Source organism: Podarcis tiliguerta, assembly GCF_965153285.1.
Source record: "Podarcis tiliguerta genome assembly, chromosome: 10".
NCBI classification, from domain to species: domain Eukaryota; kingdom Metazoa; phylum Chordata; class Lepidosauria; order Squamata; family Lacertidae; genus Podarcis; species Podarcis tiliguerta.
The window spans coordinates 47,293,256-47,310,783 of NC_139543.1; the positions used below are offsets into that span (position 1 = coordinate 47,293,256).

The following is a 17,528-nucleotide window of genomic DNA, read 5'->3' on the forward strand; positions in this document are numbered from 1 at the left end:
CCTACCCCTCAAAAGCAAGTTAGAAGCAGATATTCAAACTTCATATGCAAAATGACGTTCTATATGTGCACAGCAAGTATATTTCCATCTTATCAGTCCAAGGTAGATATTGCAGCTTTGTATAGTTCTTTCACCTTATGGAAATGAGTGTAAGCATTGAAGAGGAATTCAAAGCTGAGAAGTAGAACGGTAACCTGAACAAGTGTACCAAATTTCATTCTGCTATCTCAATGTCCAACCCAATCAAACAAACAAATGGAGTGCCAAACAGGCTATTTAAACCTGGTTTATGTCTTTTGATAAACCACGCTGCATCTTCATCTCCACTATCAAGAACCATCTCTCCTTCACATGATCCAAACAAGTTGCAACTGGCTCGAGTCATACTTTTTGGATTCACAGAATCTCAGCCATTTCTGTGAGACAGCCTTCTCCAATCAGATGTCTGCCAGATGTTTGGGAGCAACATCCATCATCCTTTCACCCATCAGCCCCAACCAGCATGGGCAATAGTTAGGGGCAATGGGGGCTGTAGTTCACAACATCTGGAGGGGATCACATTGCATATCCATGACTGGTATAAGGCCCTAGTTCAGTGATTCTTAAAACATTCGGGATAGGGGGTTAAAGCTCTTGCAAATTGCTGGGGTTCATAGAACATACAAACATAGAAAGCTGTCTTATATCAACAGATATTATTAGTCCATCAAGCCTGGTATTGTCTACATTGACTCACAGTGGCTGTCCAAGATGTTAGATGGGGAATCTCTCTCAGTCTTAACTGGAGATGCCAGAAATTGAACCTGGGACCTTCTGCATGCGGGCTAGATGTGGGCAAAAATGAATACCTAAAGCAGTTACATAATCATAGGGTATTTCAGCACTACTCCTGTTTAGCTGCTCCAGCTAGGCCCACCTCCCCAGATGCCAAAACACACACCAGCCACACAGACCAGTTGATGTGTGATCAATGTCAGTCTGAAGTAAGCCCACACACACACCGGTGAGGAGAAGGGGATCCCTTTACTGTTCAAGCAGTATATAGGCCCGAAGAATCAGGATAGGAATAAATGAAAATACACAAATAATGTGTCGCTTGGGGCAAAGGAGAAGTTGAAGCCCATTCCATTCAACATACAGAAGCCAATTACATTGGAAACGGAACCTTACACACAGGTGAAGGGACAACATCCATCACCATACCTGAGCACAGCAGGCTAACTTAATGGACACAATGCGACCTGCCTGGCACACACAGCTCCAACAGAGAGGTGACCTGCCTTTGCTGGCGTCATCCACACACAACATCTAGTGCTTGAGGCAGCCACTCCACTTTGCCTAATGACAAGGCCAGCACTGGGGATGTCAAACTGTCCTTCAACAGAGGTAGCAAAATGTCTCGGACCAGCTGTGGTCCCACTGGTTTTTCCTTACTGCAGGAGTCACCATTTTCTTAGGTCCAGAGGCACATTTGTATTTTTCAGCAAGTGCTGTGGGCACTACTCCTTCTAGTATCCTCTCCCCACTTGCCTGGATCAGTCCCCCTAACACAAACACACACACAAAGTCATAGTTATAGCCAGGACTTTTGTTATGGGGGGCAGGACTTTTGTTATGGGGGGCAAGACTTTTGTTAGGGGGGCAGGATTTTTGTTAGGGGGGACAGAACCAATGTAATTGGTCAGTTAGTTTAGTATTCCTGTTGTTTAACTTGATCGGGGGGGGGGGGCAGCTGCCCCTTTCTGCCCCGCCCCCAGCTACAACCATGCACAAAGTACACACACACTCACCCCTCATTTCCCTAAGGGATCTGGGTAAAAGAATGAATCACAGCCTGCAAAAAGCACATCAAGGATCTCAGACACAGCAGGTCTGGGACAGTCTTCTGCAAGAGGCCCTGGTCAGCTCCTACAGTTAGAAGAGAAAATGCTAAGTAACATGGGCCTTTGACTTAGTGGTGAAGCAACTTCATGATGCAGAAATTGATTACAAGTTCCTTGTTCAAAAGTTCAAAACAGAGCTCAGTAAGAGACTGAGGTTGCAATCCTAACCCAGTACATTCAGTCAGATTTACTCCTGAATAAGACAAGGTTAGAATCACACGGTTAATCTTAACCTGCTGATGGTTACCAATATGGGTGGCATTAGAAGATTAGTCAAATTCATGGAGAAGGCTAGCAATGTCTACTAGCCACGATAGCTATGCTCTCTACCTGTACTATTGGAGGCAGTATGCCTTGGAATATCAGTTGCTGTGAAGAACAAGTGGGGAGTTGCTGTTGCCCTCAGGTCCTGCTTTTAAGCTCCCCATTGAGACATCTGGCTGACCAAAGGATGCTGGACTAGATCAGGCTTTGGGCTGATCCTGCAGGTTCTTCTCCTGCAACCTTCATAATAAGCTTTGGACTACCCCAGCAGCATTCTCTGGATGTATAATTGATTGAGGGAGCCAGTGACAATGATGGGCCACGCCAGAGAGGGAAGCAGCCTATACTATTTTAATAATAATAATAATAATAATAATAATACATGTATATATCACCCAAAATATGACCAGAATGAGAAAGAGCAGGAATCCTTCTATTTGCTCCCACAACATAATCATTTATATTCAAATCTGAGAATTCTCTAATGACTTCTGTGAGCAGTTCCCACTTCTAATTTGGGGATGAAAAATTAAGAAGAAATTCAAACCAGTCCAAACCAGAAATCTGTGCTAAAATGATAAGCGTTAGCACCCATTTTCACTGCTGTAAATATCGTCACTTGTAGCACAATTCCAGGTGTGTCTACGTGCCTTGGAGCGGATCTTTATAAACTACTAAAATTGCAAAGTGCTGTGACGGTGAACAATAAAAATAAAAATGCAGCAAATTAAAGAAAGACCCACCGAACTCAATACTTCTGCGTAGGCACGCACAGGATTGCACTGCCCAATTGGATTGTCTCAAAAAAAATATTCATTTATTTAGCACTGCACTGACATCCGACCTTATTATTTGATCTCTCCCTCTCTTTGTGCAAATATGAACCAGACAACTGAGAACACCACTTCGCGTATCTAAGGAAGTGAGCTCGATAGCCCACGACAGCTTGTGCCACATCAGAACATCCGCTTAGCCTACTATGGGGTAACAGCGCTCGGCTTCCTTGCCGGCCGCAAAGCAGACGAATCCCTTCTTACGCTTTTACGGCGTTTCTGGAGTCGCGGCGTGATGACGCCACAGCAGTGCACCCGGACCGGAAGTGGAAGCCCGCTGCAAAACTGCTGTGCTCCTGAGGGCCGCGCTTCGTAGCTTGGACGCCCCACCGGGGCCGAATCCGTCGCCATCCGGTCCTTCCTTGGGCCGTAAAGGTGAGAGATGAGTCTGGAGCTGGTTCAGAAGCCTCGGCGACGAAGGATGCCGGCATCTTTCTCTCCCCCGCCCCGGCCTTCAGCACGTTTCGTCGGTCTGCGCCGTGTCCGGATGCAGGGCGGGCCTGAAAGGGCCCTTCCGCCTCCCTTGGGCCCTCGGAACAGGCCCCTTCGAGCAGATGCTGGGTTCATTGTCGGGGCTGTCGCCTCTTTCGTGCACAGCCTGCCTTCATTCATCATACCTAGAGAACGCTTTGCCCCACTGAAGGGCTCGGGCCTAGTTGCTGGCGACCATCTCTGCCGCTGTCATCTCGGGGGGGGGGGGGAGCCTGCGGACGGAAGGGTGGGTTGCCCTACTTGGTTTGCCCCACCAGGAGCCCTGCAAGCAAGACGCTTTGTTCAGGGCTGATCTCCCTCTCCCTCCCCATATCTATTCTCTCCATCTCTCTCACGCCCCCTTTCTAAATGGTTGAATACTTCATGAAGCTCTCAGTCTAGAAGTGGGGGAAGCAGAATGACATGTGTTTCTAGTACTGTATCTAGAAACTAGGCTCTTTATCATAACTGAAATGGCTTAACAGACGTTTTTTTATTTTAGAACTAGCAAGGCTTTTTAAAAAAATTATTCACTTGCTGCCTGTGTGTAGAGAGCACAGATAGTACAAGTCTGTATGACCTAGTTTTAGAATAGCTGGTGCAACTTAGGACAGCCATACTGGCTGAGCCTAGTGGGAGTTGTAGGCCAAAACGTTTGGAGGGCACCAGGTTGGCAAAGGCCGGGCTAGATGTCACCTAGCTGGCTTGTAAATAAGCCCACACACGAAAGCTCATACCAATAACAAACTTAGTTGGTATCTAAGGTGCTACTAGAATGATTTTTTTTATTTTGTTTCAACTACGGCAGACCAACACGGCTACCTACCTGTATTTTTTGAGAGAGCCAATCTGCAACCAGTTTTTCATCTTTGGATGTAGAAAGAGAGCATGGGTATAATTATATATAAATACAGCTAACAATCATTTGCTAATAAGGCACAATTATGGTGAAAACCATGCAGTCAGCATTTTATTTATTAAATTTTTATACCGCCCTTCATAGATCTCAGGGCGGTTCACAACGTAAAAATACAAAACAAAAAAAATACAAGATAACAAAACGAAAACACAAACCAATAAACCCCCACTCCCTATATAGGCATATGAATATGTTGAGGACAGCTTTGTTATTTAAGCAGTAGCCTGGCAGCAATAAACTACAGTACAGGACTTCCACAGAAGTACTTCATTCCCAGTGTGTATATGTCATTCAGTAATTTAAAGGATATGACTGGAAGGCCTGGCTTTTTTTAAAAAAAAAAAAACTATGGGTCTCCTTAAAAACAAGTACAGGTCAAACCTCAGTTCTCGAACGGCTCCATTTTCGAACATTTCAACTTCCAAACACCAAAAACCCAGAAGTAAGTGCTCCGGTTTTTGAATATTTTTTGGAACCTGAACGTCCGACGTGGCTTACACTTGACTGCAAGAAGCTCTTGCAACCAATTGGAAGCTATGCCTTGGTTGTCGAACATTTTCGGAAGTTGAATGGTCTTCTGGAATGGATTACGTTTGACAACCGAGGTTTGACTGTATTAGCTGATGCAACTACAGTCATCCCTCGAGTTGAATGCGCTTCGGGTTGAGCGCGTTCGAGTTGCACTCCGCGGCAACCCGGAAGTAATAGAGTGCGTTATTTCCGGGTTTCGCCGCATGCGCAGACACTCAAAATGACGTCATGTGCGGTAGCAGTGAAACACGGCAGACGCACCATTGTGTCTTGCGTTTCGTTCGGGGTGCGACCGTGGTTCCGGAACAGATCCCGTTCGCATCCCGAGGTACCACTGTATTCGATAAGCACTATTGTTTTATAGTTACTTGATCCCCTTATTCTCTTCCCCCTCCCATCTCCTTTCTCACTAGAATTATAGAAGATGGCAAAGTTCCTGGCTCCCGTGATCCAGGATAATCCCTCCGGATGGGGTCCATGTGCTGTTCCAGAGCAGTTCAAAGATATGCCTTATCAGCCCTTCAGCAAAGGAGATCGGCTAGGAAAGGTACTTCTTCACACACCCTTGCACAGAAATTTCTATTAACTGCTTTTGTACATTGTCTATGCTGATGTTTTCTATTAAGGGCTAGATTTTGAAAGGCACTCTTACCATGTGCTTCAGGAGCCCAGTTCCTACAGTACTACTTACAGGGCAAAAAGACCATGAGTGAAATTGTCCTAAGTCTTTTAGGGAGTGAATTTTTGGAGCATCATTTTGGTCCCTATTGGGCTTCACAGAATTTATAGCTGGATTGTGTTGGCTTACATAACATCGTCTGGTTAAAAAGGGAATCTGAATCATGAATCATTGGCAAGCTCTGACCTAATGTATTTCATGACATAGGATGGTGTTGAAGCATACAGGTCCGGACTTGGGGGGAAATTTGGCTAATAATTGTCTTAAGACAATTCCAGTTTCCTAGCCCTTTAGGGCATTATAGCAGTGTAATGGATGGTGCAGGTGTTTGCCATAGTACATTCCCTGTAAGGATGGGCAGCTGCCATCATATAGAGAATGTCTGCTTCCATTGGCTACCAATCCCCACAACTGTTTAGCAAGAGCATGAGAGACTTTCCAGTGGGATTCCAGTAGATTGCAAAATAAGCAATTCTGCGTGTTACAGCTAAGTTGTAGACAACACACACACACACACACCCCGGCCAGGGTCATGTGTACATCAGCTCATTATCTCTCCCCAAGTAAAGATCTTTATGTCTTAATATTTTGAGTACACTCAGAAACTTAGCTGGCTGGAGAAACAATTTTTGAGATTCTGTTGAAAATCCTTTGAATGAGTTTGTGGCATGCTTGAAAGCAGCCTTATTTCCTCATTGTTTTTATTTTGACCAGGTTGCAGACTGGACAGGAGCTACTTACCAGGATAAGCGATATACAAGTAAGTATGATGGTGATTGCTCTTGTTTGATATATTTCATATGGAAGATCAAGTGCCAGTGAGCATGGTATATGAAGTTGGCATTATGTCTCTGTTGGTTGAAGAGGGTTCATTATTGGCTTAGGGCAAATGATGATGATGATTTTTACCCCGCCCATCTGGCTGGGTTACCCCAGTCGCTCTGGGTGGCTTCCAGCAGAATATTAAAATACAATGATTCAATAAATATTAAAAGCTTCCCTAAACAGGGCTGCCTTCAGGTGTCTTATAGTTGTTTATTTCCTTGACATCTGATGGGAGGGCATTCCACAGGGCGGGTGGACCTCAGTTCCCGGGCTGAATGATGGGGGTGGAAACGCTCCTTCAGGATTGTTGTCTTTTGACCACTATCTATACAATAAGAATACTAAAGTTGAACTTCCAGGAGATGTGCTTTATAGTTTCTCCTGCATTTCATTACAAGACAGAATTGCATTGAACATAAGCTTTTCTGCATTCCTGTTTCCTTCACTGCTTATAGGGGTTGTCAACCTTTTTGGGCTGGTGGGCACATTTGGAATTTTGAGAGAGTGCAGTTGGCATCAGTCACAAAGTGGCTGGTGTGGGGTGTGGCATAACACGAAATGGCTGCCACATCTGAAAGGGCAGAAAAAGAGGCAAGTTCACAAAATCCACTATGAATTTTTAAGAGGATATTTATTGATTCGTCCATGGGTGCCATAAGAGATACTTGGCATGCATACTGTCATCCATAGGTTCTACACTGTGTAACCTCTGGCTTGCAACATTAAGATCTACTCTCCCTAACCAAATGTCTACTGCCTGTATCAAATAGTAGTTTTGGAATTTGGTAATGCAATCACTGGTGCAGTTGCATGTCAACACTACAGATAAGCAGAACACTAGGGCACATCGTGTTTCTGCACTGATTACAGCAGTAGTGGAGCTTGGGGGGGGGGGGCTTTACAAGAGGAAATCTCCATCTTGTTTTGAGATCAGCCATGGTATTTACCATTGGGCAAAGGAGCACGACTGTATCACATGCATTGTTCTTAGCAGTTACACAAAGATAATTCTGCTTCAGCTCCTATTTGAAAGTAGGACGGTTCTAGTTCTTGGTCTTCTAGGAAATCCCAGTCTTGCACTCTAAGGTGACTGAGACAATTGTCTTCCCAGATAAATATTCATCCCAGTTTGGTGGAGGAAGCCAGTATGCTTATTTCCATGAGGAAGATGAAACCAGTTTCCAACTGGTGGACACGGCACGGACACAAAAGACAGCTTACCAGAGGAATCGCATGAGGTTTGCACAGGTATGATGTGGCTTGATTGAAGAGATTAGACTTGAGCCATATAGCTAGTCTGTCCCAATTGATACTCTGAGAGGAGAGAGACAGATCGAGGAGGGAACAGACAACCTTCCCCTTAATCTGGTATGGGGGTCCTGCTGTCCTTGTTGCACTATAACTCTAGTAGCTAACATGTCTCTCCCCTGTCCTATCGCCACTCCCAGCTGATATGCCCAGTAGTCAGGTAGGATAAGAGTTAGAGTCCAGCAATACCTAGAGGGCCAGAGATTAGTCACCCGTGGTCTGCTGCTTCCATCATCACTAACCATGCTGGCTGAGAGCTGGAATCAAAGCAAGATTGCAGAAGGGGAGCACAGGTTCCCCATCCCTGTCATTAATGGGCAGCCTCATGGGATTTTGAAGATGTATCCCCTCCCATTCCCCAGTCACTGATAACTGTCTTTTTCAAACAAGCCGTTGCAAGTTTGAGACTCCTTGTGGTTTTTCATTTTTGTTGTTCTTGGGCTGGAATGTGTATGGCTATCAAGTAGTGATCCCCACCCCCCCTTTTAGGTTTTGATGACACACTAGCTTATTATGCCTCCCAGGAACACTTAGTGGTGCTTTTCACAGCATATCTCAGGAATGGGAATGGTCATCAAGATGTTGTTGAACTACAACTCCCCTCACCATTGGCCATACTGGCTGGGGCTGACGGGACTTGGGAGTCCAGCAACATAAGGAAGGGCCACAGGTTCCCCACACCTAGTGTAACTCATGCATTACAGTGAATATTGGGCAGGAATCCTTTGCAGGATTGCTTGCTAGGTAGGCCCTTTGATTCCATGCTGTCTCGCTTACATTAGTGTTTCCTTTCAGAGGAACCTCCGGAGAGATAAGGACCGCCGGAACATCCTTCAGTTTAACATGCAGACGCTCCCTAAAAGTGCCAAGCAGAAGGAGAGGTAAGCTTGCTGTGTTTGTGGGAGAACATACAATTTAGTAATTGTCCAGCAGAGCTAGTTTCATCAAACTGATTGAATCTCTTGAAAAAGCAAATTGCTTACTAAATTTCCCAGACTCTGCTGTCACATATTAAAAATTTTTATTACTGTTGCATGGATTGTGAAATGGCATTATCTTAGTGGTTGTTTAGCAACTCTGACCCAAGAGATCAGAAAACCCTTTTGTAGTTAGCCATTCATGTTCCAGTTTCTCTACTCTGGAAAAAGGGTTTGGGATCAGCAGGCTCTTTTGCCTTGGTGGGACTATCAGTTTTCTGTCATTTCAGAGATAGACTGCGTCTCCAAAAGAAGTTTCAGAAGCAGTTTGGAGTGAGACAAAAATGGGACCAAAAATCTCAGGTAAACCTCTTTCGCTTTGGCTGCCTGTCTTGCGACTGTCTTTCCCCTCACACTTTCAGCTTTTGTTCCCATTTTACACACCAATGTGTTGTCTCTTCTATTTATTCTATCTGCATGGCAGAAACCCCGTGACTCCTCTGTTGAAGTTCGCAGTGATTGGGAGGTGAAGGAGGAAATGGATTTCCCTAGGTTGATGAAAATGCGATATTTGGAGGTGTCAGACCCTCAGGACATGTAAGTCTCTTGAGGCAGATTGAAGGTCTGGGGCCAACAATTTGTATCTTTTTTTAGAAGAAGAAAAAAACAGCCTCCAAGTAGTTTAACTAATACAGTATGCTTATCTCTTGATCCAAGACACAAACTGTGATTAGATGTCAGGACAGCCTAAACCAGAATTATTGCCTTGCTGGGCATTGTAACTTTCTGTATTCTATCTAAGTACTGACAACTGGACATAAAATGACGTTTGGTTAACAAGGCCTGAATTATCCCTGACCTTCAATATGAGCAGGAATATAAGACTGGTTATTAGGATCTGGAGCTTGTCAGTGAATCTGGTTTAGAGCTTGGGATTCCATGGGAAGGATGCACATGACTCCCTTATCTGACTGGGTTGCCCCAGCCACTCTGGGCGGCTTCCCTGACCTAGTTCCATCTACTGTGTTGGACTCCAGATCCTATTATCTAGCACAGAGAGTGGTCAGGGATGATCAGAGTTGTCCTCCAAAATATCTGGAGGGCATCATTTAGGGAAGGATGCTTTAAAATGTGACGCTGCTTATAGAGGTAGATGGGTCAGAGTAGAGTCATAGAACCTTAAAGGTGCCGTGGGATCTTAATGATCCTTGGGTTTCTTTTTCATGAGTATTTCTGAACCCATTAGTCTACTTTTTATTATCCTTTGTTCTTGAGAGAATAAATCATGATCATCTTCTATTTGTACCTGCAGAGAGTGCTGTGGGGCCCTGGAATACTATGACAAAGCCTTTGACCGCATCACCACAAGAAATGAAAAGACCCTTCGTAGCATCAAGCGCATCTTCCATACTGTAACTACTACCGATGATCCAGTCATTCGCAAGGTATAATATGCCTCTGTAGTTTGTCCTATACATGGCTGTTAAAATACCTCAGTTTAAAAGGAGAGGGCTGATTTGCTTGTAACTTCAGATACCTTTCTTACTAAGTCCTTAAAAATGGTACTGCACTGGGCAAGGCAGGTTAGTCTAATGAAATATTGCTTAGTAAGTCTGAAACTAGAAATTGCAGCCAGACATACTGGACTAGAGAAGAGTGTGTCCTGTTGACTGTGCAAAGAGCAGGGGGAGGCAAGGAGATCTTCATAGCTTTGGCGCACAATGGAATTCCCTTTTCTGGAAACTCGTTAAAGCCCAAGTCAGAGCATCTTCCAAAAGTGTTGCAGGACATTTCTCTTTGAGCTAGTTATTAGTATTGAGGAGTTTCCTATTTATTGTGCTTGAGGTAGTGGAGATAATGGGTTGGATGTGAGAGTTTTCAGAGATGCTTTATGTGTTTTGCAATTTGCTGTGAAGCTTGGAGGTATGCTAAGACAAAACCCAGCTAAATAATAAATGAGGCAAGTGGAAGTGTTTACTTCTTATGTTTCTGCTCATCTACCAAAGTTCTTAACTTTGAGGGGAGTAAGTTTTTGGCTTAATGATAGAATTGACGTGCAGGAGAGCAGATCTCATCCTTGCATTCATTGGGACTCTTCTGTCTGCCTTCCCTTGGGTTTTAATTGCTGGAGAATGGGATGCAAATGCCATTGGTAATCTAGGAGAGCATGGTTTTGACAATATCTTCTACAGCAGGGATGGGGAACCTGTGGCCCTCCAGATTCTGTTGGGGTACATTTCCTATCAACCTTGGCAACTGGCCATGCTGGCTGGACTTAATGGGAGTTGGAATCACAGGTTCCCTACCCCTGTGCCTCAGAGAGTAGATAATGCTACAGATACAACTCTGGAGGGTGGTACAACCTATATTAGTTCGCTTGTACGATTCCTGCTCTCATCCATGTGACTTTTCTTTGTGCACAGTTGGCCAAGACTCAGGGGAATGTATTTGCTACAGATGCCATCCTAGCTACCCTCATGGCTTGCACCCGTTCTGTATATTCCTGGGACATCATTGTCCAGAGAGTTGGATCCAAACTCTTCTTTGACAAGAGGGACAATTCTGATTTTGGTGAGTGTTTTTGTATATACAGCACAAAACTGAAGGGGGACAGGTGGTGGCTGGGAATGGAGTGCTTGGGGAAGTGAAGCTGTTAGGGTTATCTCTTGGGGCAACCCTCTGAACTTCCATGTATGTTTGGCTATATCCTCAGACCTCCTGACCGTGAGTGAGACTGCTAATGAACCACCACAGGATGAGGGCAACTCCTTCAATTCACCCCGCAACCTTGCTATGGAAGCCACCTACATCAACCACAACTTCTCCCAGCAATGTTTGAGAATGGTAAGATTTAAAGGGGTAATGGATTTTACCTCTGCAGAGAATTTCAGAAAGAAATTGACTAGGGTCACTTAGAACTTCCTGCTGATGAGGGAGTGATCTGTCTCAGCAAGCAGAAAGAAGATAACATCCATCTACTATCTGTTTTATAGGGCCTCCAGATAGAGTTGTATGGCTGTTGGGAGGTTCCACAGAATACTCCTGGTGGGGGAAGTGTCTTGCTAGTAAACAGGATACCACATCAAAGCCATGTTTTTGAAAAATTCGGGGAAGGGCTTGGTAGCAAGATAGTGGCTAATGTTTCTCAAACCAGAGCACTGGAAGCTTCCCATTTCTTAAGGCAGCCATGATTCTCCTGACCATGTAATCTGATGTCACTGATAAAAGTTTTTGCGTGTGTGTCTTTACAGGGGAAAGAGAAATACACATTTCCCAATCCAAACCCATTTGTGGAAGATGATATGGATAAGAATGAGGTGGCTTCTGTTGCATACCGGTAAGTTGTTGCTTCTGACACATGAGTAGACCTTGAGCGTTCACAGTACCTTGAGGTGTGGTTTGCAGACTTGTTGCAGCTTCCATGAAAATTCCCATTGCTGCCACCTGTATATATGTGGTTATGTGAATTTTTTGTTATAAGGTTGCTGACAAGCATTTTTGGTTGTAGGTACCGGAGGTGGAAGCTGGGAGACGACATAGACCTGATAGTACGCTGTGAACACGATGGAGTGATGACTGGAGCCAATGGAGAAGTATCTTTCATCAACACAAAAACACTGAATGAATGGGATTCAAGGGTAAGGAAAAACAGATATAATTTGTAGGCTCTTCTGTGTGGACATTATTTGTTTCCGCTGGCCTGTCTCTTTAACTGTGGCATAATTTACTATGATTACCTGTAATAGCCTTGGAATTCCCTCTTCCTCATCCCATCCAATTCAGTGTGCCATAATTGATGCTGTGTACAACCCTAATCCTTTCTTAATTTTTCTAGCATTGTAATGGAGTGGACTGGCGTCAGAAACTGGACTCCCAGAGAGGAGCTGTGATTGCCACTGAGCTGAAAAACAACAGCTACAAACTTGCTCGCTGGACATGTTGTGCGCTGCTGGCTGGATCAGAGTATCTTAAACTGGGGTGAGATAAAATAGTGTGGATAGGTTTTTGGTTGTGTTTTTTTTTTGTTTGTTTGTTTTTGTCTTGGGTGTTCTACAAGAGGGAAATAAGTTTTGGGGGGAGTAGCCAGCTCTTCGGGGTTAAAATTTAATACATTGTTACATTTTACTGATGTTTACATTATTCACCTCTTTGAGAGGTGGCCTATACAGTGGACCCTCCAGATACAAACTTAATTCATCCCAGGGGTCCGTACTTAACCCGAAAAGTCCACATCCGGAGGCGCCACTACACATGCGCATGCAGCGAAACCCAGAAGTATACACTTCCGGGTTTTCTGCGTTCATAACTTGAAATTATGTTACCCCAAGGTAACGTAACCCGAGGTACCATTGTAATAAATATTTTAAATATTTATTCTAATCTCTAAATATTCTGAGCTGTAAAACTTGGCCAGCACCTCTTCATATTTAGAATTCTCTGCTAATAGCTTGGGATATAGCTGGCCCTTGTACAGCTGCAAATAAAATGTTTTAAGTATGTTTTAAGTGCAATATACAATGTGACACTAGATGGCGATGGTGAGCGTTATGGAAAATTCAATGTATTTTTTAAAACACTTTTTAAAAAAAACATTTTCAGAACGATTTCTATGTGTGTAGATTCAACCTCTGTCTCTGTCTTAACTCCCGGATAAAGTGTGTCTTTTACCTCTTGGAAGGGAATAACAAATAGGTTCCTTGTCTGGATTAAAAATTACTGAGATGGGTCTATAACTTTAACACTTTAATAATATTTAACATTTGTCAAGAGCCTGCATGTATTTTCTAGTCGTAATCCTTATAACAAGCCGGTAAAGGACCCCAGGATGGTTAAATTGAGTCAAAGGCGACTATAGGCTTGCGGTGCTCATCTCGCTTTCAGGCCATTTGTCCACAGACAGCTTTTCAGGTCATGTGGCCAGCATGACTAAACCGCTATAAGGCAAGTCAGGCAGGAAGATTGAGAGCAACTTTCCTAAAGGGAGGTCACCTAGTGAGTTCAGAGGCAAGATTCAAACCCTGATTTGTAGCTCAGTCTCTTTAACCACTGTACCACACCAGTCGTCTTACTTAAATTGTTTAGCCTGCTATTCTTTTTTAGTCCTACTGTAGCTGCTGGGCTGGACTACAGCTTCACACTTTCTAAGTCTTCTTTGTCCCTTCTTGTCAGGTATGTTTCCCGGTACCATGTGAAAGATTCTGCACGCCATGTGATCCTGGGCACCCAGCAGTTCAAACCTAATGAATTCGCCAGCCAAATTAATCTAAGCATGGAAAATGCCTGGGGCATCCTGCGCTGTGTCATTGACATCTGCATGAAACTGGATGAGGGCAAGTACCTCATCTTGAAAGACCCCAACAAGCAAGTCATCCGTATCTACAGCCTGCCCGATGGCACTTTCAGCTCTGATGAAGATGATGATGATGACGATGAAGAGGAGGAAGAGGAAGGTAATAAGAGTTTCACATGCCTTCTAGCTAAGCTTAGGCCTGAAACGACAAGTTTCTGGTCTTGCAACTGCTTACATTGGAAGAAGCTTGTGTGCTGGGAAGATAGCTTTCATTCTTCTGCAATCTGTGATCATTTCATCCAGATATAGCCGCTGGAGAGTACAGTGCAGCTTTCCCCCAACTTGAAGCCCTCCAGACACATTGGACAACAGCTCCCATCCGCCCCATCCAGCACAGCTTCGCTGATTGAAGCCGATAGGGGCTGTAGTCCAAAACATCAGGGGAGGCACCAGGTTGGGAAGGGCAAGCCCATAGGTCAGGTGTATATGGGGGCCATTAACTCATAGGAAAAACCAGTCAGAGCCAACGGTAAGTAGAACCAAAATGGGCAGAATTTGCATGCAGTGTTGCAGGATTGTGTAGCATGCTGTCTGTGCACCAGCCTATTTCTCTCTGTCATGTCGCTAGTTGCCATCTTGTTTGCATCATAACTACAGATAAGATGGTGACCAGTAGTACATGCCACAGGAGTGATATAATGTGGATCTGAGCAGAATTTAAGTATGGCATATAGTTAACATTGGTAAAGTGTTGACATGATTATTTTGGGGAGACCAATACCAGCTTACGGATTTTGTATGTTCCCTAGGATTCAGCTTTCTGTTTTACTTTTCAAACTGTGGCTGTACACAAGGCTACATTATAGATTGTCAGTTTCTTATTCTTGCTTACAAACCACAAATTTTCTTTACAAAGCCAGAGGTATCTGATTGGTCACTGGGATCCAGCAAGCTCTTACGTTCTTAACATTGCTTGGAGTTCAATACTTGCATTGTCTCTAAAGTTTAGATCAACTGATTGGCTGCATCCTACTTAATAAGGCTTTATATTATGCAGAAAGTGTATCATCTGACTGTATATGAACCAGCATTTGGTAATTATGTGTGGAAAGGAGAGCAGATGTTGTGGCCATGCTTGTTTATTTTTGCTTGGGATGGCAGCAAATGCTCCATTGAAACTTCTGTTTGTTTTTCAGAGGAAGAGAGCTGAACATTGCAGCCAGACAGCAGCAGCAACTGCAGCTTGAAGGCACAGCCAACATCTTTGTTCTTGGTGGACGGATCAGAATTGAATCTCATATACTTAGAACCTAAGGAATAAAAAATAATAATCTTAAAGCATTATCCCTTTTGTATAATTAATATGTGTAATGAGATTGCCCCTAAACAAATTTGGAAAAGAAAATATTTTATGATTACCTGATCAGCCTTGTCCACTTTAAGGCTGATGTGTAGCAGAATCATCTGATCCAGTGTCCCCTGGACTGAACAGCTTCACTCTGCAAGTGTGGAAATAAATGTTTCAATAGTCGCTTATGGGGGAATTTGAGAGAGTATAGAAAACTAGCATGCCATAGAGAAACCTAGGCTGAGATCATTCTCTTTGCCCTTCTTGTTTTCCGTATGCAGGGAGTCCCCACTGCTAATAGGAAATTACTCAAGCTAAAGAAACCTTCAGAAGCGGGCAGTCTTTAAATGGCATGGCTCTAGGAAAAGCTGTATCATGGGATTCTTCTATATGTGCAGATTGGCTCTTAGGCAAGCACAAGTAATTTGTAACTCTTCTCACTCTGTTGCAAAGCTTTAAAACTATCTTTTTAACTGTGCTATACAAAGGTTGAGAAGTGGGATAGGATAGGATTGTGCACAAAGCTTGATGGCAGGCTAGCTGGAACAATGTAATGAAAATGATGTTAAAACTACTGGCTCAGATCTTCAATGCAAAAATCATAAGAACCAATTTGTTTTTAGGGGCATTCACACTAAAGACTCATCAAAAGAAGAAATAATTTATACCACTAGCGGCTACTTCTGCCCTATCTAGTTGAGGAATTAGGCATAATCTCTTCCTCTGTGCTTCTCTTGAGAATGTGGGTTGAAATGCAAAATAATATTTTGTTTATCTTATTTACCAAGCTGGTGAACAAAATAAAGGTAAAAAACCTACCCCAACAACTTTAAAAGTTCAAAAAATGCAAGAAACCACATTAAATTATTCATTAAACCCGTACAAAAAAAAATTCAGAGATTTTATCATTAAAACAACAGCATTGCATAGAAAGCAACCCCATGCAGAGTCGCCCATCTAGCTCGGTATTGTATATATTGACTGGCAGTGGCTCCAGTGTTTTTGGCAGGAGTTATTCCCAGCCCCTAAAGAGGCTGGGGATTGGAACGTGGGACCTTTTTCATGCAAAACATGCTTTTCCATTGAGCTACAAATCTTCCCTGACTATAACTCTCCATTAAGAGTCATTTGGAACAGGTAGATTTACAAAGCCCTTTTAAATGCAGCAACTATTAAAAGTTATAACCATTAGTAATTTAATTGATACCGTTTGTAATCTTCCACAGCCTAAAGTGTGACTTGAATTGAAGCCATGTGCAAGAACCAGCTCTCTGTCAAATGAATGAATGTTTGTGCTGCAGTGCCAAAGGGGGCGATTGCTTGAACCTCTTTATGATGCTCATTAATGGCCTTGGCAAACAGGCCTGGCTAGATGAGGGTACTGCAGGGTTTTCTCTAATCATATTCCAACAGCTCCCACGTGGACATAATCTCTTTCCAGCTGCTGCAGAGAGGTGAACGTGTAAAGACCAAGGTTTCCTTGAAAGAACTGGGTGTTCTTTTATTGTCAAGAGGTTAGCTACCTGCTGCGGCAGATCCTAGCTGATTAGCATCTTGGATCCCCAAAACGCTTCCCAAGTAATAAACAGCCAGTCATTTCACCTGCCACTCAAATGTAATTACTCTGCCTTTTTAGCAATTCACAGCACTAAAGCAATGCACCACTGGTGGGTGCAGCATTTGCTGCTTTAGCAGCAAGGGAAGTTTTTTGTTTACTGCCTAGTGACCCAAAGACTGCAACACTGTGCATGCATGCTTTGTAGTAAGCCACACTAAATATGCACAAAATTGCACTGAGAGCAACAACTCACAACAGAATGGCCTGAACTTTGGAAAGTAGGAATGAAAATGGCAGCAGCCAATTGCTCAGGTTTCTGGGGTTTAATTCTATCCTTGGGCTTTCACACTGACATTTTTATCTCCATATTAGAGATACAACTGAAAATAAGATTCTGCCTCGGTCACCTATACTAAATACAGATTGGGTGCTTGAATGGGGTTTGGGGCATGTTTCTGACACTGAATTGCTCTCAGCTCTGAGGTTGGGGAATGAGCTCATAAGAGTTGGTATGGTGAAGAAGTTGAGACATGAAAACAATGGCAATGCCATAGCAAGATGGAAAGAAGCAGCGTAGCATTTTATTGCCAGAGAAGGAGTAGCTGTGGACCAGACTGCTGTATCAGATTAATGACATGACATGGAGTTTTGCATAGAAGAAACGGCCACAAACAGGCTGTCTGCATCTGGACCTGTTTTAAT

At 43.6% G+C, this 17,528-nt stretch overlaps 1 protein-coding gene and 1 long non-coding RNA gene across 2 annotated transcripts; one reads left to right on the top strand and one right to left on the bottom strand.

Moving 5' to 3' along the window:
• Positions 1 to 3,102: 3,102 nt before the first annotated feature.
• EIF3D (eukaryotic translation initiation factor 3 subunit D) lies at positions 3,103 to 15,258 on the top strand. The gene is made up of 15 exons (XM_083400767.1): positions 3,103 to 3,355; positions 5,315 to 5,448; positions 6,295 to 6,340; positions 7,517 to 7,653; positions 8,509 to 8,594; positions 8,921 to 8,993; positions 9,115 to 9,227; positions 9,943 to 10,075; positions 11,054 to 11,201; positions 11,344 to 11,474; positions 11,882 to 11,967; positions 12,139 to 12,268; positions 12,466 to 12,608; positions 13,800 to 14,080; positions 15,117 to 15,258. Exons 2-15 carry the CDS (start codon positions 5,326 to 5,328, stop codon positions 15,128 to 15,130), a joined length of 1,644 nt encoding a protein of 547 aa, XP_083256893.1. The 5' UTR covers positions 3,103 to 3,355; positions 5,315 to 5,325; the 3' UTR covers positions 15,131 to 15,258.
• Positions 3,977 to 5,322, bottom strand: LOC310658643. The gene is made up of 2 exons (XR_014502399.1): positions 5,237 to 5,322; positions 3,977 to 4,999 (listed from the first exon to the last, which is right to left on the bottom strand). It is a non-coding gene; the product is annotated as an uncharacterized lncRNA (long non-coding RNA).
• Positions 15,259 to 17,528: the final 2,270 nt, after the last annotated feature.